The sequence below is a fragment of the Felis catus genome, chromosome D1 (assembly GCF_018350175.1).
Source record: "Felis catus isolate Fca126 chromosome D1, F.catus_Fca126_mat1.0, whole genome shotgun sequence".
NCBI classification, from domain to species: Eukaryota; Metazoa; Chordata; class Mammalia; order Carnivora; family Felidae; genus Felis; species Felis catus.
Window position 1 is genome coordinate 8,436,228 of NC_058377.1, and position 23,224 is coordinate 8,459,451.

The 23,224-nt window shown below is 45.1% G+C and overlaps 1 protein-coding gene across 4 annotated transcripts in view; it reads left to right on the forward strand.

Moving 5' to 3' along the window:
* The first annotated feature begins 4,676 nt into the window (after window positions 1-4,676).
* The window catches only part of ZC3H12C (zinc finger CCCH-type containing 12C), an 87,989-nt gene continuing 69,441 nt past the window's right edge, over window positions 4,677-23,224 (forward strand). Inside the window, exon 1 of one of the 4 annotated variants that reach the window (XM_045038259.1) lies at window positions 4,677-4,946. Coding sequence is in view for 2 of the 4 variants with exons in the window: in XM_023239072.2 (XP_023094840.2) it covers window positions 9,279-9,302 (24 nt within the window). In the remaining 2 variants the exon portion in view is untranslated. Of the gene's footprint in view, window positions 4,947-8,299; window positions 8,525-9,019; window positions 9,303-9,334; window positions 9,530-23,224 lie in introns of those variants that run through there. The other 3 variants (XM_023239075.2, XM_023239072.2, XM_023239073.2) reach the window with 3 other exon arrangements.

Genomic DNA, 23,224 nt, shown 5'->3' on the forward strand with positions numbered 1-23,224 from the left:
AGGAATGGGCAGAACATCAAGAAGGCCACTGTGGCAGGTGGAGAATGAGCAGGGGAGAATAGGAGAAGACAGGGGGTTGGCCATGTACAGGGTGGACTGAAGGCAGCAGCCTTGGCCTTCAGCTTAGGAATTCTCCAAGGCTGCTTTAGGAAATAGGGGGACATCCCAATGGTGCCCAGAATAGAGCAGGTGCCCAAAAAGCACTTGTTAAATGAATGAATCCCTAAGGCGGACAGAGAATTATTTTGAGATCTGCATCCTGGGGTTCGCAGCTAACTGAGTGAGTCCCTAACTCAGGCAAGTTTAGCATTTGATTATATTTGATTTAGTGTTTTCCCTGGATTCCCCCCCCCCCCCCCCGCCCAGTGTATGTCTTAATGTTTCCTTTAAAAATTTGGTGTAGGGTCAGCGCGCCTGGATGGCTCAGTCGGTTGAAAGTCTGAATCTTGACTCCAGCTCAGGTCCCCATGCTGGGCTCTGCACTGTCAGCATGGATTGTACTTGGGATTCTCACTCTCTCTGCCCCCCCCCCCCCACTCACATGTTTCCTCCTTCCCTCCACCCCCCCTTTCAAAATAAATAAACTTTTAAAAATAAATAACAAAAAACAAAAATTTAGTTTATTTAGGACATAGACCATGTCTTTTATTTTATGATGGAAAGTCCAGTGCTGGAATTCAACACTTGCTTGGCTTAATTAGATCAAGAAAGGTAGTGGAATATAGATACAGAATTAAAAAAAAAAAATTTAATGTTTATTTACTTATCGGGGGGGGGGTCTCAAACCCACAAACCGCAAGATCATGACCTGGCCCAAAATAAAGAGTCAGACGCTTCACAGACTGAGCCACCCAGGCATCCTCAGCAGTTCCTACTTTTTACTGGAAACCTTTCTAAAGAAATTCAGGAACTTATTTTATTTTGGATAGCTCCAAGAGGCAGTTAAATGTTCAGTAAGTTTTGGCAAGGACAACTTGTTTACTAGAAGGCATGTCCAGATAAAATATATTGTCATCACTTTCTGTGTTTACTTTGCTAAACTACGTGTTTGTAACAACATTTTAGAGTGTTGGTAGGATTGAGTCTATACAATAACTTGTATTGTCTTGGGTGGTCAATTCTTTATATACAAAAGCAATAGCTAGGATTTACCAAGGCTCTTTTATATATGCAGCTGGCCGATAGTGAAACTGAGGGTCAAGTACTCCTGCCTCATGGATCTTGAACACGGTTAACCACTGGCTTTTCTAGTACCAGGTAGTATTCCGATGTGTTATTTTAAATTATCACGAGAATACATGCTCATGGCAGAAAGTTTTTAAGACACGTAAAAACACAAGTTTTCAGAAATAACAAATTATCCCTCATCCCATCACCCAGAGATAAACAGCCACCCTTACAATTTAAAAAAATGTGGGGGCGCCTGTGTGGCTCAGTCGGTTAAGAGTCTGACTCTTGGTTTCCACTCAGGTCATGATCTCACAGCTCATGAGTTCAGGCCCCACATCGGGCTCTGCACTGACAGCATGGAGCCTGCTGGGGATTCTCTCTCCCTGCCCCCCCTCTCTGCCCTTCCGCCATTCATGCTGTCTCTGTCTCTCTCAAAATAAATAAATAAACTTTAAAAAAATAAAAAAACTGGAGGAGGTCACATGATAACTAAAGAGCCAGAGAAACATTTCAGGGGAATACTGATGTTGTTTCAAATAAGGTAACTGTTGTGACCAAAATGAAGGACCATGAGGGATAGGAATCGATACACGGCTGAACCCTAGGCTAAGGTATTGCCTGACTCTGCCTCTGCTTGTCAAGTGTAAACCTGTATGCTCTGGACTGACCACAGGATCAGCAAGACAGAACACAAATCGCTCCTCTATGATCAGAGCTCACCTCCACCAAACTCCTGACTGTGATCAGTGACTTTCCAAAACCATGAAAAGCCATCAGATATTTGTATCATATTTCTCTCTTGAGCCTCGGTCACCTACCTAGGCTTGTGGCACTCACTTAGGGGACCCGTAGAGATGTGCTTAATGCTTCCTGCCTGGTGGGACTCCTCGAATCCTCGTTTCGGACTCCTGGATGCTCTTTGACCGAATATCCCCTGGAATGTCTACATTCAGACCCAAAGAGCCGAGAGTGGAAATTTCCCTGTGACTTCCACTCTTAAGGTTACAAGTAAATACCCAGAAGCCTGTAGGTTGGCTGTTTTCCCTGTCTCCCTCTGACCTCAGCCACTAGGCTCACTCACCTGTCCCCCATCCTAGACTCTGAAGCCAGCCTAGACCCTACATCAAGGTGACTTTCCCAACCTAACCACCCAACTCTCCAGCGGCACAGTGACTCAGCAGCAAACCCGCTCTGCTTCCTGTGAACTGCAGCCCTAATTATAGGGCTCTCACCTCCATTTTATTGTTGTGCTACTCGTATGTGTTTGGGGAAGCTGCCTTGTTCTAATTCGTTTGTGATTGGTTATCTTCCTTCCTTCCTTCCTTCCTTCCTTCCTTCCTTCCTTCCTTTTTCTTTCCTTCTATCTTTACCAAGCCCCTACCTGGTTCTGCTATTCAGTAGTTGGCTCCTTGCCCTATTCCTCTATGCATAAATAGTTTTCTACCTCCCCAGTTCTTCTGAGATTTGAATTCTGCTTTGCCCATGCTCCCAGATGCTGGAGGCCTGAGGCCTGGCTCCCCTGGCCATGTCTGTACTGCTTTCTGGCAGATTAATGCCTAAAGAGGCAGCCACAGGCTAGAGAGTCACGGGGTGCTGTGGTCCCCAGAACGGAGCCAGCTTGAGTGCTTTCTACACGTGGGGCACAGAAGAACTGAGGACACTGCAGAGAGCAGGACAGACAGAGCTCCCACCTTCCAGGAGCTTACCTGCTGATGTGAGGAGACACAATAAAACAGATAAGCAAATATAATTCTAGGAGTGAATACTGTGGAGAGAAAAGAAACATGCTCGTGGGCGCCAGGCCTCCCGCTGATTTTCTGTGATGCCAGACGCTTACGTGAACGGGTCCTGTATCTGCTCGTGAGAACTTCCCTGAAGGCTCCTTTAAGGTAAAGCAGTTCCCATCAAACATCCTCATAGAATCTGAGTTTGAAGCTTTTGACAATTAAGTTGTGAAAACAGCGACTAATCCCACTAACGCTGGCTGGGAATCCTTTAGCAATTATGGGACCTCCCCTCCCACATGACCGTAGGAATCTTTCCCTTCACTGGGAAGCCCCAGAACCCACACATGCAACTCACACGACTCTCAACTTCCTCTTCCTTGTGGCTGGGGTACTCTTTGCAAAAATAATATCTGCCTATCTATAAAATCCAATAGAAAAGGGCAGACAGTAGCACATATCACCAATAAAGGTAGACTTAAAAATTTTGGGGGGAGAGCTAAATCAAGCACCCCATTTAAAATTCAAAAGCTGGGGCGCCTGGGTGGCGCGGTCGGTTAAGCGTCCGACTTCAGCCAGGTCACGATCTCGCGGTCCGTGAGTTCGAGCCCCGCGTCGGGCTCTGGGCTGATGGCTCAGAGCCTGGAGCCTGTTTCCGATTCTGTGTCTCCCTCTCTCTCTGCCCCTCCCCCGTTCATGCTCTGTCTCCCTCTGTCCCAAAAATAAATAAACGTTGAAAAAAAAATTAAAATAAATAAATAAAAATAAAATTCAAAAGCTATAAATGGTTATAGAATAAAAAGGGAATCTCTTTTCCACGCGTCCTTTGAATAATCATCCAGTCCCCCTGCCCAGGACAGCCACCAGGACCAGCTTCTTGTGTGTCCTTCCAGAGATAATGCAGGCACGTGTAAGCACATGTAGAAATATTCTGTTTTTCACACAAATGGTAGCATATTATATACACTGGTATTGACATCACTTTTTCAAAAACAATTCCAAATGCATTAAGCCACTTCATTCTCTTTAATAGGTGAATGACAGTCTAATGTATGCAGATACCACAATTCATATAAATAGTCTCCTATGAATAGATATTTAGGTTTATTCCAGTTTTTTTTTTTTGCCTCTGCCAATAATGCTACAATTAATATTCTCGTGATACAGCCTTTTAACACAGGGTATACTTTAACCCGAAAATTCCATCATTCTCTTTCCAACTGGCTCAGTTATGTGCGTTTGTAATTCTGTATACGAGTTTCCTTTTAAAACAAGGGAAGCTTGCAGAGGTGACGAGGATGTTTCTGGTACACTTAAAATTGCACAAAAAAGATTTTGTGCAATTTTTACAACAAAAAGTCTTTCAACTTCTGGGCAAGGTGAACTGTCATGACACATGTTGGTCCTTGTCAAAATGGCAACGTGCCACCTTAGGAGCAGTTTTTAATTCAATAGTAAACGTTCGTGATTCTCAAAATTCCTATGTTGACCAAATGTGGTAAATTAGGGCAGCCACGCTGTCTGGTTCAGGTAGAAAACCAAGCACATGACTGTATGACACAGCATATTGAAAACCTTGTGTTCTGCTCTCTGGGGGCCTCCCACAAATGCTGGAGAAAAAAAAAAAAAAACAGGAGTCATGCTGCTGTTATAGAATCTTGTGGTAACTCCATCAAGAGAAAGAAGTCCTGGGATTGGTCAACAGCACGTATCTCGTGCCCTCTAGTTTCCTTTCCCTACGAACTCAGCATTAAAAAGCAACTCTAAGCAGTCCCTGAAGGACCTGGGCAAGGATGTGTTTTTTCCCTCTGTGTCTGTCTTCTACAGATCATGCAGTTTAGGGGAATGATATTATTAAGAAAACTTTACATTTTGTGGATGGTTGGAATTAACCAGAATTGTCTGGAAGACACAAACCGAATGAAAAGTCACAGCAGTCGTCTGGCTATGGGTGCAAACCTCTTCAACCAGAGGAAGTCGAGTGCTGGCCAAAGGGCTGGCGCTGAATGAAGCGCATGGAAGGGACCACTGACATTGTCTCAGCTGAGTAAGGTAAGTGCTTTGGTGGAAAAGGTGGAGGCAGGAGAGAGAGAGTTCTCTTGCATCCTCAAGCATATCCATTGTATACACACATTTTCAAAGAGGAAACTTCGAAAGACATCGCTAGGAAAGTTCTGGATAGAGTAGAAGCAATTGCTGAGGGTGTGTGACACTTTTCAGTCTGAGAGTGGCTTATGGGCCCTCACTTTTTAAGTCCCTGGAGGTCTTAGAAAAGGCGGCTGGCAATTGGAAGTTCCAGGCTGAGGGTAGTCAGGTGGGAGGTGATGGCCATCTCAAACTGTCTTTTGAAGTTCAAATGTGAATATAGGTGCGCAGCAGTCTACCTGGGAGCTATAGTTTAGAAAGAAGTGCTGCTCTTTTTTTTTTTAAGTTTACTTATTTATTTTGAGAAGGAGAGAGAGAGCACAAACAGAGTAGGGGCAGTGAGAGAGAGAGGAGAGGGAGAATCCCAAGCAGGTTCCATGCTGTCAACACAGAGCCCGATGCGGGGCTCGAACTCACGAGCCACGAGATCATGACCTGAGCCAAAAGCAGACACTTAACTGACTGAACCACCCAGGTGCCCCACGAAGTGCTGCTCTTGTACCCATTCTCTCCACCCTGACCAACCCCCTGTCCCTAATCTGTTCTTCCCAAAGCATTTGCTTTTAACTAGTGAGGCTGTCCCAAGGCTTTAACTTCTGTGGAGCTGCGGCCACTCAAATTCTTTTCATTATGTGCAATTCAAAGTCACAGCTCGAGGTCCAAGCTTGATTTTATAACTAAAATACAGATTGGTTGTCTCTCCAGAATTGGTCAGGGCAAATGTGCCATAGTTGCCAAATGCCTATTTTGAAATTTTATTGTCAAGACATTCAAAGTTTGATCCTCAATTTCACCGTCTGCAAAACGAAAAGTCGGATCAGGCCAAATGAGCTCTTAATTTTCTCTCATCAGTCTTATATTCTCTGAACTCATGGATTTTCTTTCCTGTATATTCTTTTGCTTCTAAGTTAATATAATCTGGACTCAGAAAGAGAGACATTCCCTAATACTTATTTGTCTCAGGGGCACAGAAGCATTTTATTTTTGTTAGAGATTTTCTTTCAACTCTTGTTGACTTAAGACGAATAACCACGCCTGGTTATTCTTATAATAGTGACCATTCAAAGTTTTCATACCCTCTCTGTAACATAAAAGTCTCATTTATGTAACTATTTGTCTCTTCTAGATAAGGCCATAAAACATTGCCACATACATATTCCACTGTTACCACAAATACATGCCTAAAACCAAAGTATTCTCAACATTTGTTCAAGAAAGTAGTTTCCCTACCCCTAAGCTTCCTCTTTTGCCCAGTCTGCAATACTAAAGGTTTTACATTTACACTCACAGTTACTTTGGACTTCTCCCGTTTCTCACGTCTGTCTTGGTCACGTGTATGCAATCATTCACAAAGCCTCAGTACTTTTCAAGTCCCAGTGCGTCACTAAACTGTCCCTTCCTCTCCTTCGGTATTTACTTCAGTATTTCATGTCTGTTCTGCCATATTGGCTGTCAAACGTGTCTCCCTGCTCATACCCAGTCCCTCCCCTTTCCCAACCATCCAGTAACCATCACAATATTTATTTGCCTAAGATAGGATGTTCTCCACGTCACCCTGCCTTCAAAACTCTTCACAATTCCACAAAACCCTTCCAATCCATTGATACGCCTTTCCCCATCCGCTCTGTTTATCAAAATACTATTCCTCATCATTATCCAACTTCATTTTCTTGTCTTTTTGAAGCCCAGGCTCTTCTTCTGTGCCAGTCTTCTCAACCGCTCCAACTGAAGGCAACCCTTCTTTGGTCTGAAACGTCATTGGATTTATGACCCATGACACACACTAACCACTTATAAATTCTCTTGTCTTCTTTGAACTTTCATGTGTTTTTATTTCCCCAGCTGCGTCGTGAGGTAACTGAGGGCAGTTACCATATCGTGTTCTCGCAGTGGGTCCTGATTCCAGAGGGAGACTGTGCTCCCACCCGTGCACTGTTACTGACTGTGATCTTGGTCTCAGTTTTCTCATCTGTGAAATGGAAATAATGATACTTACTTCCTCACAGGGGTTTTGTGTGCCTAATAGGAGACAACACATGCCAAGTCCCTAGAGTGGTAAGCATTCACAAATGTTGGCAGTTGCAATAATTATTCATGTCTCTTAGCTCCAGACTACCTAATATAGTGCCCTGGTCTGGAACTATGCTTAATCAATACTGAATGGAATTCAGTTGAGTCAATGAGGGAACTAAGACTGTGTGGGTGATATATTGTGGAGTAGGGGAACTCCTGGCATCACTAAAATCATGCCACAGATGCTGTCACTTATTGTCAGCCAGGCAGCCTCTTTTTAGGTCCCCGCCGCTCCCCGATACTGCACGAGAGACTTCTGAGGGTTTGGCTCAGCGAACAGGGGATGATTTCCCAGAGCATCCCTCCCTGCTTGCCAATCAAAACGGACCGGGCTGCAGAGATCAGGGCGCCAGACAGGCTGAGGGTCTTAAAGGTGATACTAGAAACGTGGACCAGAGAGCTCTTGTGTCCCAGAAGAAGCCTACCCGTCTGCTATTTCCTTTAATAGGCCCCAAGCCCGGCCTGCTGGAGCGGAAAGCAGGCTCAGCAAGGTGTACCTTCCTACAGTTACCAGGATGTCCATGGGCACCAGCCAGCAGGATGCTGTCAGCTGGGACCCCGTCATCAATAGCTAAAGGGCTACAAATGTTGGCCAAATAAGTGGGGACACCTGTACTGCTCGACGGAGCCATAGAGGCAGATTTTTTTTTTTTAAGAACTGGGAACTATAAAGTTGTAGCCCCAATAAGCGGTAGGGATGTCACTACCATTAAGTAACCCAAGCAAATTCATCAGATCCCGGCTTAAATCACATATGCTCTATTGAAAACAATTCAGAGAGACAAGAGAGAATTTCATTAAAGGTGAAAAGTCTCATCATCAAAGGCATGATGGTCCAGTGAAACAAGGATGTGCTTCGGCCGCAGACAGGCCTGTATATACTTCCTGTTCAAACCGTGTCGTTTCAGCAAATTTTTCTAACCTCAATTTTCTGAGGGATAAAGGGGATAATAACACCTAGCTCACGTGGCTGTGGGTGACACACACATGAGACAATGCACTTCAAGCGGGCTACCCAGTCTGTGGCGCATGGTAGGGACACAAGCCACATACATTCCCTTCCCTTTCACTCCCAAGGCGGATTCATCCGGCCCAAGGCTAGGAGTGGGGCAGCCGCTGAGAATTCCACAGGCAGGCGAATACGATTATTTGAACATTACTTGAAATGTTGACCTAAATTGTGCCGGCGGTTGGACTACTGACAGGAGAGAAAAAAAGGCTCTCTGCTCTCAGCGCTCTTCACTCTTGCAACTCAGCGCACAGGGCTGTCCGTCTCCTCCCAACCTCCAGCGGGAGATCTGGATTTATCCCGGGTTTAACCTCGATTTTGACACACTGCCATTTCCAATAAGGCCAGTTTCCTTGCCGAAAGAAGTCCTTCCCCTGGGTGAAATCCCAACAGCTTCATTTGTGTAAGTTCCCTTATTGGTCTTGCTAACGCGGGTGTGGTTTTTCCTCATTACAGAATATTGATAATAAGCAGAGGAGCACGGGCAACTCGCCCTAAGTAGGCAGCCTGTCGGTTTCCCTGCCCGCCCAGGGAATGAATGGGCCGCCTTATTGCTGCGAGGACGAGGTGTCGCCGAGCAGAGAGGCGCCCTCCCGGACGGGGCTGGGGGGCGGGCCGGGAGAGGAGGCCAGGACCCCCGGGCCGGGCCGGGGGAGGGCAGGGGTGCGAGGGGAGGAGGCCAGGCGGGCTCGGTGGAGCCCGACAGGTTCCCGTGGCTCCCCCTCACCCCTCTCCACGCCTCCCGGGTTTTCCCCTTGGCTCGGGGTTTCCTGTTTCAGTTCTCGGTGATCTCCAGCAGCAGGTGCTGGTTTGCCAACCTCGGCTCCAGAGGAGGCGAAGGAGAAGGAAAAGAGGGAAGGGGAGGAGGAAGCGGCGCGGCGGCGGCGGCGGCTGCGGCTGCGGCTGCGGGCGGGCGGGCGGCCGAGGAGCGAGGCGGCAGGCGGGAGAGCCGGCTTCGCTCTCGCCCGCGGAGCAGCGGCGCGGGCGGCGGGCGAGCCGAGGCCCCGGCGCGCGGCCGGCCGGCCGGGCGGGCGGCATGGGGGAGCCTCCCGCTCGCCCCGCGCCCTAGCGGCGGCCGCGGCGGCCCAGGGCGGAGGCGAGAGGCGGCCGGCCGCCGGAGGGCCCCGGGGCCGCCCCGGCTTCCAGGGCATGTCGTGATGGCCGCGGAGAAGAGACCGCAAGTAGGTTGAGCAACAATTCCGCGTGCGCGCGCGGCCGGGGCGCGAGTTGTGCAAGCCCGGGGGAGGGGGCGCCGGGGCCGCGGTCCGCGGGGAGGGAGAGAGCGAGGGCGCGCGGGCGGGCGCGGCTCGGCGCGGGGAGGGCCGGGGCCGGCCGCCGTCGCTTGCGGGCCCCGCCGCCGGCGCGCCGCTTCCTCGCGGCGTCGGCCATGCCGGGCTGCGGCCGCCAGGTTTGTCCCCCCGGCGGCGGGGGAGGGGGCGGACAGCGGCCGGAGGGGCCCTGCGGGAGCCGCGCGAGGGGAGGGCGGCGCGCCGGGAGGCCGCGCCCGGGCGCCGGGCGGAGAGGCCGGAGCGGCGGCGCCGGGCGAGCTCCAGGCCCGGGCGGGTCTGCCCCCCCCCCCGCCCCCCCGGAGGACGGGGAGTGAGGCGGGGAGGGGGTGGGGGGGGGACCGGACTGAGCGCCCGCGGCTCCCGCAAGCTCGGGTGGGGCCGAGCGGAGAGCCCGGCCCGCCGTCCCCGCGGCCGGAGCCGTCCTCGCCGGCACCTCGGGCCGGGTGAGGCCGGAGACCCGGGCCCCGCGGCCTAGGGCAGCGGTCCACTCCCGCCCGCCCGCCGCGGGGCTCGGCCGCCGAAGATGGAGGCGAGCCCGGGCGCTCCGGACGGAAACGGACCCACGGCGCTGCCCCCTGCGGCTCTGGGCGCCGCGCGCTCGCGGGGTGAGGCATCCCCCCGGCACCTCGGATCCAGCCCCAGCCCTTAGCTTTCGTGACGCGGCCCCGGCGGAAACCCCTCCGGCGTCCCCGTCCCTCCTGCGCCCCGCGCCCCTCACCCCTCGGCCCCGGGGCGCACCCCGGTTTTCACCTCGCGTTCATTTTAGACGGGCCGCTGCTTCCCACCTTCAACCCCCGACACAGCCCTGTTCCACGCCGAACTCGGAGAAAGGATCCCCGCTTTCCTTCCCTAAACTGCCTCCCCTTTCACCCCTTCAACCCGTTCAGAAGCAGCCTGAGCTTCCAAGTACCGATTACTCTAACTGGGAGTCTTGCCATTTGGGTAACCGTTAACAATACTGGTTTGTGCTCCGTGCTTTGTGATAAAGAGATGAAATCTGAATCCAGATTTAGTCAAAGTTTTCCTATTGGTTGCAAGGCTGGGTTGGAGTATCCCCCAGGCCGGTGAGACGCTTATTGATTCAGATTTCTTTTTTCTTTTCGTTCTTTTCTTTTCTTTCCTTTTTTGAACCATCTTGGAATAGTTACAGAGACACTTGGGCTGGTATATTTAGAAATTTGGTAAAATTCATCAATTCTTGACTCATTTCCTCGTTGAGTTTTTCCAGTGCATCTTCTAAACGGGAAACAGTGGGTATGCCTCAAACACTTTTTGGGCTTTCCAAGAACCACAAGAAGTCAGCAATACAGCGTTCTATCCGTATCTATCTCTATAGATAGGTAGAGGTATCTATAGAGATAGATAGGAGGTATCTATAGAGATAGATATGTATTTAGGTCTACATATGTTTAGGTTGCAGAAGTTTGTTTAGGTTGTAGAAGGTATGACTTACATGTATTTAAACACTCACATTTAAGTTAATTTTAATGGCAGTTTCTTCATCTTGGTGTTACCGGACTATAAACATAGCTTCGCCAAATATTTGTAAAATTATCTTACTATCTTACCTCTCTGTTCACCTGTTTGCTTCCAATTTGGCGTTCTTATTTTATCTATACCTGTCTCTTTGAAGATACCCTTAAATATCGGAATGATCTAGTAACTGAAATCTAGAATTTGAAACGTTTTGAAATCTAGAATCCAAAACGTTTTGAGTTTGAGCATTTTTACTTAAAGAGTGGGTTTTACTTCCCAAGTACTGTAAAATTCAACCTCGGGCCTCTGGCCATCACTAAAGTACTGGAACATTACAAACAAAGTAAAATCAACTTTTTAACCAAACGACAACAAAAAGGCCGTTGAACTTAAATCTCCCTTTGATAATGAACATCTAATGAAACTAGTTGATTAACAGTGGAAAATATTAAAGAATAGGAAACAGAAGCGTGGAATGTTTGTATTGTTGATGGGAGTTTTTATTAGTCACTTCCTTTTATTAAGTATTTGTTGTAATTATCAGACTAATAAAAATAACCTATTTTATATTACTGGCTTCTCCGGGAGCTAGGTTTCACGGGTTATATCTGCCAAATTGGACCCCAGGTGCTTCATGGAAATTCTATTTTTGAAGTATTTTCCTCATTCTGCACCTGAGTTACCTTGTCTTCATTCTAGCAGACCACAATGGCTTTTACATTAATTTTCATTACCGTAACAGACGTAAAAGTGTTGCTATCGTTTTATAGCTTTCAATTCCTTTTCTGTACCCTCTTGTAAGTTTTTATACTCTTTCTGGGCTTTTCACTGTTTTTGTGTGTAAATTTAGAAGAATTCTCTCATTCTGATGGGATAGCGATTTTAAAGAAACAAACGTAAGATATTAAGTAGATTTTTTTTTTAATCCTGTTAGTGTTAGAATGTAGGATTGTAAACCAGTCTCCAGTTACTGCTCCCTGGGCACCAGTAAACTTTTATTCCCTCAGCAGATAATTAATTTAGTGTTGATCTAGGTGCTGTATAAGGCCCCTGACCTCTAGAAGAAGAGAGATTAGGAACAGCTAGAACATGGTGCTGGATGAAATGGACTAAGGGGGACAAACGAAGAATAGGAAATGCAGGTATTGTAGTGGGAAAGGCTGTTGGCCAGGTCTCCAAAGTAAGATTCAAGCTGGTAGAGCGGGATAAGAGTCCCTTCTAAGCGAATACTGTGAGGCCAGGAAGGCGGGGCGTGGTGGATGGGCCAATAGGAGCACTGAGTGGCAAACACGGTTTCCGGGTATAGCTTTTACTGGACAGAGAAATAGTAAATAAGGTCAGTGAATAACAAAAAAATGTATTAAGTCAGGTTTCCAAATGCAAACCCAAGTGAAACCAAATTTAGAATCCTGAGATGCTGGGGTTTGATCTCCAGTCTACCAAACGTCACGAGAAATCTTGTGTCTCGGAGGTGCCCACATGCCTCGTGGACTTACAACGTCTGAAATACCCTGATTTTTACAAAACTTGAATTTTAAGGTCCACCAGAAGACCTGTTACAATATTTGCTGCTGTTCGTAGTTTGGAGAAATGATGAACAATTGAATTTTTTTTTTTTTTTTTATGTATTTCATCCCAGAATATATCTCCAGTGTCTTGGGGAAGAGACTTTATAGGGCAATTGAGCTATTTAAATGAGGTGGCCTGGGAAATGTGCGCCCTGTCACATCTGGTGCTTTATGGCATAAAGGTAGCTTTCAGATCTGTGATCTGGAGACACCAGTTCTCCATCCTTGCTGTGGTTTTTGTAGCTGACATAACAGCTGTTATGTATTGTGTGCCGATGTGCCCGACCCCATGCTTACACACTGCTCTTGTGGTCCTCATTCTATAGATGAGGAAACCCAGACAGACACAGCGTTCAAATAGCTTCGAGTCACACGGGTAGAAAGTTGCAGAAGGGAGCCGGAACCTTTGCTGCCTGACTCTGAAACTCATGCCCTTACCCCTTGGGCAGTTCTGTCTCCCTGTGATTCTGTTTTTACTTTGTTCCCTAAGACGTGTCATCGTGCATACATATGTAGACACACATCGTTTGAAAATTAGGAGATGCATGATCATTAGCACTGATGGGTCTGGAAGATGAGAAGACATACACTAACTTACTCTCTGCCAAGTACTCCCGGCTCTGGACAATATGAAATCCCGTCTGGCCGAAATAGTTTGGAGGCAAGGACCGTGTCTTTTCAGCAGAGTCCCTAAGAAGACAAACCTGAAGACAGTTTTAGTCTGACGTGGGGAACATTTCAACAGAAATGTAGTCCCACCAGAAGGAGCATCTTTTGGCAGAAACCACAAAGGTTTTTATGAGTAGTGATTTTTACTGACGTTTACAACACTTTTTTCTGGCTAGAGTAACGTCACACGCTTCCTGGTAAAAGACTCAGAAAACTTAGACAAACGTAAACAGTTTTTTAAACCTCTATGACCCAGAGCTTGCTAAAAACACTACGACACATTTCTCTCTTTAACTTTGCTGTGTACCAGCAAAGGACTGTTTTACTTCGTTAAAATGAAAATGGAAAAATAATCCCCCCGTAAAGCCTAGTGCATGTGGTTTTGCATCACAACACTGACAGTGATTCTTAGGCTCAGTGAACAGCCCACAAGCAGATGTCTGAAAAGTCAAAGTGTTCTGCCTTCAAGGTAATTACCCACTCCTTAAGGGTGGATAGGGAATAAGCAGAACATCCCAAGGTTGTCCTGTTTGCCTGGAACATTGTCCTGTTTGCCTGGAACATTACCTTTTCTTCGGCTCCTGGCTCGCTGTCGAGGCCTCTGCTTAGATCTCATTTGGTTTGCTTTGTTGTATTTTTAAGGCTGATGACAGTAGGTAACACTTAATTGTGCCAATCATCGTTCCAGGTGCTGTCCGTGTATGTTCTCCTGCACTGCCCTTGAAAAAGTATTTATGGCCTCTTTTTCTTTCCTCCCCTGGTGAAGAAAACAAACCACAATGTGGTAAAATAACTTACGGAGGTCTCACAGTTAATAATGGCAGAGCCAGGGTTCCAGGTTGGTCAGGTTTACAACCCCCTGCTTTAAACAAATATTTAGGGCTCTGTAACCTAATGTGTGTTAATAAATTTGGTAGTGTGAGATTTAAACAATGTGATGGAATCCTCTTTCTTAGAAGTTTGGTTCTAAAAAGCTTGGTTTCTAAAAAGTTTGGTTCTAGAGGTCTTTTTCTTGTGCAGGTAGAATGATAGAGCTTTGCCCCCCACCTTCCCATCCCCAGGTAGCATACACTAAGGATTTTCTCAGGATATTCAAAGTATTTCAAACATTTTCTTGCCAAGAACATGTCATTTAATCCTTATTCTGTGTGAGTTACACATGTTTTTCCCCCAATATTTTAATGTCATTATGCTTTAGCTGAACATCCCAATGAAATGTTTTCTGCACCTGGGTCCTTAGGAGTCATAGAAGTAATGCTCAAACACAATAAGCTTTAAGGTTTTTGATGGCCAGAAAGCTTTCCAGAAAAGTTGAATGGATGCGTATACCTGTTAGCAGAGAGAGAGAGAGAGAGAGAAAGAGAGAAAGAGAGGAGAGAGAGAGAGAGAGAGATTGGATTTCATCATGTTTGAATGCACTATGGACTTTTTGGGGCGCCTGGGTGGCTCCAACGTCCATCTTCGGCTCAGGTCACGATCTCACTGTTGGTGAGTTCGAGCCCTGCATCAGAATCTGTGCTGACAGCTCAGAGCCTGGAGCCTGCTTCGGATTCTGTCTCCCTCTCTCTCTACCCCTCCCCCGCTCACACTCTGTGTGTGTGTGTGTGTGTGTGTGTGTGTGTGTGTGTGTGTGTGTACACGCCCTTGTCTCTCAAAAATAAATAAACATTAAAAAAAATTTTTTAATAAAAATTTTTGACAGTTTGCTAGATGAGCATTGATACCTAATTTTAATGGTGGCTTTTTTTTTCGCCTTATATTTTAAATTGTTTAAGTACTACAAGTTGGTTAAGAAAAAGCAAAGAGAGAATGAAAGCCACCTGGAATCTCCTTACCCAGAAATAACTAATGTAAATATTTGGATGAATCCTCTATTTTTTATTCCCATAGGTATACTTTACAGAGTTTTTACTTGGGTTTTTAAGTAGAAACACAAGCGTTCCATAATCTCCCAGTTTTGGGCAAAATTACTTGCTTGCTCCCCTGTGTTTTCAAAATATTACATATTCCTCCCTAAACTTTGAATATTTGTCTATGTTTAACTGTTTACTTCTTTCTTTTCTGCTTTTTGCACCTCTACTCTTCATCTACAAACAGAAAATACTACCTAGAGCGTAGATTTGTCATAACGATATACTGGTAATACAAAATGTTGATAACAGTACCTTATATGTGCATATGATTTTTTTATCTTGTTTTAGGTTCCCTGAGGGCTAGGACTCTGTGGTCTACATTGTTCTAACCCAACTCTGATACAACGCTTGGCACCTAGTAGATATTTCATGAATGTGTTGTTATTGAAGGGCCACATAGCACTTAAAATGAACCTGCTAATGTGGGTGGGATGAACAAAAGCCTGTGGATGGTGAAGAGATGGTCACAATAATTGATTCAGAGCAAATAAGAGAATTGGTGCCCAAACTGTAAAAATTAACTTAGAATGAATGATGAGATTTCTTGAGGGGCCATACAGGTTTGCCTTCTAAGAATATAATTAACCTTATCTACCCCACTTAGCAGGGGAAGGATATTATAAAACTGACTTGTGTAAAACGTTTATTCTTAAAGTCTTCGAAGAGTGAAATGTTTAAACTGTTTTAAGTGGAAGATTTTGTATGCAGACATGATAGTTTTCTACCTTCAAATAATATGCAGCTTATAATTTCACTTACTGTGAAATCTGATAATAGCTAACATTTATTGGGCACTAACTCTGTGCCAGGCACCGGTATTAAGCACTTTACTTACATTATCTGATTTAGTTTCACACAGTTCTGTTAGGTTTATACTGTGGTTGTTTTGCCTATCTGCTAGGTAATGGAACTGATGTCCAGAGATGCTTATAACTTGGCCAAGGTTATCGAGATTTCTGGTTTATCCTAAAGTAAATGGCAATACTTGTTCATGCCTTTTTTGTTTGTTTGTTTTTTAAATGGCGGGGGCAGCAGGACCTCATGATGTATACTGATTTATATCAGCGAATTCTTTGGTCTTCTTGATGTTATCTGTTCCTTCCTGACACTGTCCCTCCCTCCCTCCCACTAAGCCGGGTTGGACAACTGAAGGCTTATGCTGCACAGAGAAAGCAGGTGGGACCTCAGAATTGCATCTCAGCTCTGCCCTTCCCAGACCATGACCTTAGGCAAGCCTCAGTTTCCCTTTGACTTTTCTCAGCTATCAGACACTGTGTACTTCGCAGAGTTGTTTCTACTGAATCAAGATCATGAGCACAGAAGTGTGCCAGGCACTCACGATTATTAGAAAATGCTTTAGCTGTATCCGTTGATTTGATTGGACAGAGATTTGGTTTGTTTTGTTTTTCTGTCTCCTTATTCACAGGCTCTTAATCATGTCCTGAGTGGTTGGGATTCCCAGGTAGGAAAAGCCTATAAAATTGAGTTTGCCGTTACTGCTTTTAATATGTCAGTTTGTATTATAGATTTTCCGAAGGGCTTTCAAATCTATTACTTCATGTTTTTTAGGGTGAAGCTAAAATTAGCTTTTGTTCTTTGTTCTTCGTCATCTGTCCTCATTTACTATTCAAAATTATGTGGGTTTATTTTATCCTTATTCTGTGACTTAGTCTGTTTCACATCTTGGCTTTTACTTTCTAGCTCATTTTTATTGTGTGCTTACAGGGAACAAGTTCCCCATGTCATTGAGGCTTTCTGCTTGTTGTTGACTTAGACATTTTTGTTCTACCTTTGAATTGTCATTTTTGTTAATTGCCTCACTGATGTGGCGATCTTCTGTATTAGATAACTTCTGGAATTTTGCTATAATTTTAAATGATTAGTACAGACTTAAAAGGCTTAAAACGTGCAGTAAATTATCTATGTTGATAAAGCAAGTATTCCTGTTTTTGCTAAGAGAGAAAAGTACCTTAAGTAGCATAAAAGTCATGGGCATAAAAGTATGTTAAAATTGGCAATATAGTGCATAGGAAGAAACACTCTGAGGTAGCGGAAATATTTTCTAAACTGCATTTCTATTATTTTGATACTTCACTTTATCTTTTAAAATTAAATTTTGAGTTTCCTTAACACCTTCACTTTATCACATTTTTAGAATACAGAAAAAAGATCTAAAATGATGCTGAAAATCATCTGTGATTCTCACCCAGAGATCATTTTGGTATCAGTGTTGCCATTTTTAAACTTTTAGCCCATATAAACACATTGCTTGTGTTGAGAGAGACAGAGAGAGAGAGAGAGAGCTAGCGGGGTAGGGGCGGAGAGCGAGGGAGACGCAGAATCCGAAGCAGGCTCCAGGCTCGAAGCCGTCAGCACAGAGCCCGACGCGGGGCTCGAGCTTGTGAACTAAGAGATCAAGACCTGAGCCCAGAGTCAGGTGCTGAACCAACTGAGCCACCCAGACGCCCCTGATTCTGTTCCTTACAAATTCCTAGATGTGTTGTGAAAATTGCACCATTTGATATTCTTACTGGCGGTGTGTCTGTCCATTCTTTGTACCTGTTACTATTTCCCCACATAGGCTAGCTTTGCTCATTTGAGAGAGAAGAATGGGCATGATGGTGTTAAGCAGCTCATTCTTTGGAGGCAGAGGGACTGAGTTTGAATTCCTTTTCTGACACTTACTGGCTATGTGATCTTGAACAATTTTTTTTATTTCCCAAAGCCTCAGTTTTTGGGTTTTTTTCCCTCTGTAAATTTGTGATAGTAGTACCTACACTCATGGTACTGTCCTATAATAGTGTGGTTGTGGAGATTAACAGATGATGTGTATTGAAGCGTATGTCCTTGAGAGATTTTAGCTGTCGTTACTTATTATAAATGAGATTTCCCATCATTATATTTTATAATTTGGTATGCCTATATTTTATACCTAGTCGTAGCTGGTATAAAGGAAAAGTTACTCATTTTTAAATAACCATGTAGCTACCTTACTGAACTCTTTTATGTATACTCTTAAATTGTAGGACTTAGTTCCAACACCTTTTCAGTCTGAGTCTCTTGATTTTTCAGAATAGGTAATGGTGATAACAATAATAACAATTTTTTTCAATACTTCAATTCTACTTTTTCTTCTTATATTGTGTTGGTTGAATTTAGATAACAGTGTTGATGAATAGTAGGCATTTGTTGATGACTTGGGCTTATTTCTGATTTTAATGTGACGTCTTCTCTGGTATTTCACTTACTAAATGTCAGTGGCTGTTGCTTTCATAGATAGGTAGGAATATATACACATATTCCTGCAAATAACCATAAAAGTCAAATGTGAGAAACTTGAAAATAGTTTTATATGTTATGGGAGGATTCCCTTAAGTTACTAAATCCTTAAGTATCTACTAGGCACATCTTCAAAAATATATTTTCAGTGTTTAATTCATATTCTCTTCTTTTTTTATGGAACTTGCAATCAATCAATTTATTTTTTTTTTAATTTTTTTTTCAACGTTTTTATTTATTTTTGGGACAGAGAGAGACAGAGCATGAACGGGGGAGGGGCAGAGAGAGAGGGAGACACAGAATCAGAAACAGGCTCCAGGCTCTGAGCTGTCAGCCCAGAGCCCGACGCGGGGCTCGAACTCACAGACCGCGAGATCGTGACCTGGCTGAAGTCGGACACTTAACCGACTGCACCACCCAGGCGCCCCTGCAATCAATCAATTTAAATATATCTTCAATTTCAATAAGTTTGAAATATCACTGCTTTCAACGTACTTAATTCGATCCGTGTCTCATTGATACACCCTTCAAGACCTACTCTTGTTTTCACTATTGTCCATTGTTGTATCATATTTGAGTGAAATGAAATCATATTTGAGTAAATAAAACAGTTTTGCCCCTGGAATAGAACCTTTTATTCAAATGAAGTCTCAGGATCAGGGTCCCAGCGTCCTCGTTATTGAGCCTCTGAGGCCTCTTTTAGAACACTACTTGAAAACTTCTTCCCCTCCGGAAAGATTCAAGTAATTTCTAAATCCCCCAAACTGACAGTGCCACTAAACTGACATTTTCAGAAGTTAGCAGAACTACCTCGTGATCTCATGAGGTTTTATTAGATTTTATACTGAAGTCCTAACTTAGCATGTTTACAGAGATGATTAAGTATGGCAATATGTGCTACAATGAAAATACGGTGTTCACAAATCTAGGTAGTATCTTTCCATCATGAGGTGACTGAAATTTTGGTCCTTGAGTCTCTTCTTTTTTCTACATTCTTCCATGTATCCATCATTACGGTTTAAAACCCCGTCAATATGCCAGGGATGACCAACTTTATGTCTCTCTTATGCAGCTGCCTTGACACAGCTCCCTTTGGATAGCTATTGGTATCTGAAATGAAAATCATCTACAACAATTTCTATTCTTCCAAATCTGTCTCTTTCCAAGCCTTCCCCGCTTGAGTGTCCTTCATTACCTTCTTCTCAGCTGCTCAAACCAAGAATCTGCCAAGCCCTTGATTGCCCAGGTCCCTCCTTCCTCTTCCACAACCAAGCCGGCGCATGAGCCTTTAATCCATACACGTAAGGAATTGAATTAACAAGGTTGTTCAATATTAGAAATATCTATTATCATAGAATAAAGTCTACCCGGGTAATGTGTGTTGTGACAGTTTGAATATGCTATGCAATTCACTTTATATGTAGAACTTCTATGGATAGAAGTAAGATTATGCATATATTTGGTTAGTTTCTGTGCTATTTTTGTTAGGTTTTGTCACCAGCATTATATTAGATTTTAAACCAGTCACATGCTCTCCATGGTGTCCAGTGCCCTCAAATAATCTAAGTGAAGCTGGATGTTTTGAGGTTTTGCTGGAACACACCCATGGAACCTGTAGGCTCAGCAGCCTTCACCAGGAATGGAGTCGAGGGTATAAATCTTTCACAAGGTTGTATTACTTCCATGGTTATTGACACTCGTAACCTTTTCTTAAGTCAGCTTTAATGATGGATTCTTAATTGATTGGCGTGAAGATTTCTGGGAAGAATCCTTTCCATCTCCGTGAACATGACGTGTGTAACATTCCCTATCTGCAGAACTCCCCACCTCTTGGTCACAGTTTCAGGGGGGTTGTCATTCATTCGTGCATTCAGAACCACTCCTCCTTAACCGGTTCTGCTTTTTCCTTTTTGCTTCCTAATTTCTTTGTGCTTTTAATTTTATTCCTTTGTTCAACTTTATTTGGTTCGCTTGCTCCTTTTAACCTTTCCAGTTTAAATTTTTAATTCCTTTATTTCTTGTCTTCTATTAAAAACAATTAAATTTTCTTTGAGTTTCATTCTGGCCACATCCCATAGGTTATAATTTTTTTTTTTATTTCTTTAACTACAGAGTTATTTGGAAGAGACTTCTAATTTATAGATCGGTGGTTTTTAAAATCTGTTTTTGGCACTCTGCTGCTAACTCCTGTGTATCATGGTCAGAGTGTACTTCCATTGTCTAGGCTTGGGTTTTTACTAAATGCCTTGAAGAAGGTAGGCTAGGGTCCATGGCTGTCTGTATCTTAACTTTGAAGTCAGGCAGCCTGTGGCGAGTTACTCTGTGAGTACTTGAGATAAGGGTCATTGTTACCATCATTGTTACGGCTTAAATACGAATACACCTGGGAGGTTAACGCCCTCATCATCATTTAAGGCCTGTGGATAAGAGAAGTAAATCTAACATTTTGGATTTGGGGGGCTTTCTGTCATCTGTGTGTCTTAACTTCCAAAATGAGCTGTTTTCACAGTTGGTTTTAAAAGTGTTTGAGTTGCTTAAGTGGAGCTCCTCTCCTCCTAGATCTCCACACTTCTTGGCCCTGGTACCGTCCCTTCCTTTGTGCTTTCTAGGATGTTCTGGGGGTAGGAGCTGAGCGAGCACCTGTGGCTTCTCCATGGTCCTCCCTGTGCTCTTCACTGATGTAACGGTATGACAGGGAGCGTCTTCCGAATCCTCCCCACTGCCCCCCTCAAGACTGTAAAGCTTTGGAAATAAAAATGAACTGTTCTTTGCTGACCTGTGTATGGATGGCTGGATAAACTGGCCAAGAGGAATGGCAGAATTTTTTCACATTCTTGAAGGTGGGGAGTGGTGGCAATTCTAGTGGCTCCTGTGAGAAAATTAACAAATTACTCTGTTTCTGAAGGAGAACCAAGTGCTTCAAATTACTGCCTTTTTATTTCCCAGTAAGCTCCCTGCTGTCCAGTGTGCTCTGAGGTCGGCTGCTTGCATTGGGGGGAGAGCTGCTGATTGGTCCCCACACGTCCGCGCTCTTCCCCTTTCTTCCCCTTTTGGAGAAAGATTGCGAGCTGGGAACCAGAGCCTGTTAATGTCCGTACCCCGTCCACAAATGACACAGATTTTCTGTACCGAGACAGACCCTAGACTCAGAGTGCAGGTAGCCATTTAAAGTATGATTTTGGAGAAACACCAGGAGTCCACTTGTTAGGAGAAATCTCGCAGAATTGATGCTGCGACTTTGGTCGAGGGAGGCAGTTTTCCTGCTGGCCTGGGCGGTGGGCAAGCACGTGCCAGGCTGGCAGCTGCAGCTCGGCCTGGAGACCACCCCGTGCCGCGAGAGCATCTGAGGGAAGCCGGGGCAGGTGGAGAAAGCGCTTTGGAGCTCCTGGGTGACAGCCAGCAGCCAGAATGCCAGTTTGGCAAGTGTGCTGCTGGGTGCTGAGTGTTGGGCCCGAACGCTCCTGCGAATAACAGGTAGATCAGCAGTGTTTATTACCCACCTTGGTAGCAAATGAGCGCTTAGATTCTTTGTGCATTGGGTAGCTCTTCGATGATCAGCACCTAATCCAAGCAGGACAGTTCAACGTGGATTCACGTTTGATCGAAATAATTTTTCTTGTCATCGTGTGCTAGCCTCGGACTCGATTTTGTGTGTATTATCTCTACAGAAATAATCCAAACTGGAAGATAAAAAGATGAGTTACTTATTTTAGAAATACTAGTTCAGAAGACTGATTAATTTGTACACTTGCCAAATCTTTGCTTCCCAGTAATGTAGCTTTTTGTTTACCAAACCAAATGGGTTAGGAGTCTCTTGGAAGAGTGAGGAACGGGGTAGGCTGACCCTGCCCTCCCTGCACCCTCCGTTCTCTGTGCACATGCGTGCACACGTGAGCAGGGAGGAGGTGAGATGCGGGGGCAGGGTAGGGGGGCCGAGGACCCACAGTGTGCTCATGCTGTCACATTTCATCGGCTTTCATCAGCTTCCCCATCTAAGTAGTCATTTGCTCTAATGAGCTGTCCTTTCACCCTGTCCTCCAGAATCCTTCTCACTTAGATGTGTGATGACTTCTTGAATTACACAAGCCTCCCAGCGCCCCCAGTGGTCTGTCTTTGGGAGTTTGGGGTTTGGGTGGGGGAGGGACTGAAGCAGCAACATAGGGAGTCTGTAGGCGCAGCATTAAGCCCCAGGTATGGTGAGGGCTGCTCAAGAAGGTGGAAGATGTGTTAGAAAAGGAGGCAGGAGAGCAACAAAAAACAAGCCCCTGCTCCTGAGTTTCTTGCCGGGAGAGGCTTTTTCTCTCTCGCCCCCTGGCAGTCCTGGCCCCCTTGGTCGCACAGAAGCAGGGACAGCCTGAGAGTTGGGGTGACGTTAACAGGCTTGTAGTTGTTCTCATTCACTCATACACAGATGTGCGCACCCTTTCTCTCTCTGCCCCACTGACTTCATTCTCCTACCTTGCGCTTCTTAAAGAGGAGAAACCTCATCCTTCTCCACCACGCCCCCCAGTCTCTTTCTGCGTCTTATTCCTTGCCTGCCGCCAAACTTCTCAAAAGGATACATGTGCTGTCCTTTCCTCTTCACACACTCTGTGGCTGGGAGTTGTAACCTGTGGCCTGTGGTTCCCCGGGGGACCCATGGGCAGAACATGCGCCTTTTTTCATGTTGGGCGGGAGGAAGTTTACGTCTTTGTGTTCCTGGATCTCCTATATTCCTGATATTCAGCGTTTCCCCCGATGGTGAATGTAAGCAGTAAACCCGATATCAAGAACAGCCTACCTGACTTTGTCACCCGTAGAAATTGCAAACGTGTCCCTCTCTGTTTCAGTTGAGGTAGATTCTCTGAAATGCCTTTTTCACTGTTAGCTGCAAAATCTCGGTCCGTGTCAGGTCTGCTGCTGCATCTTG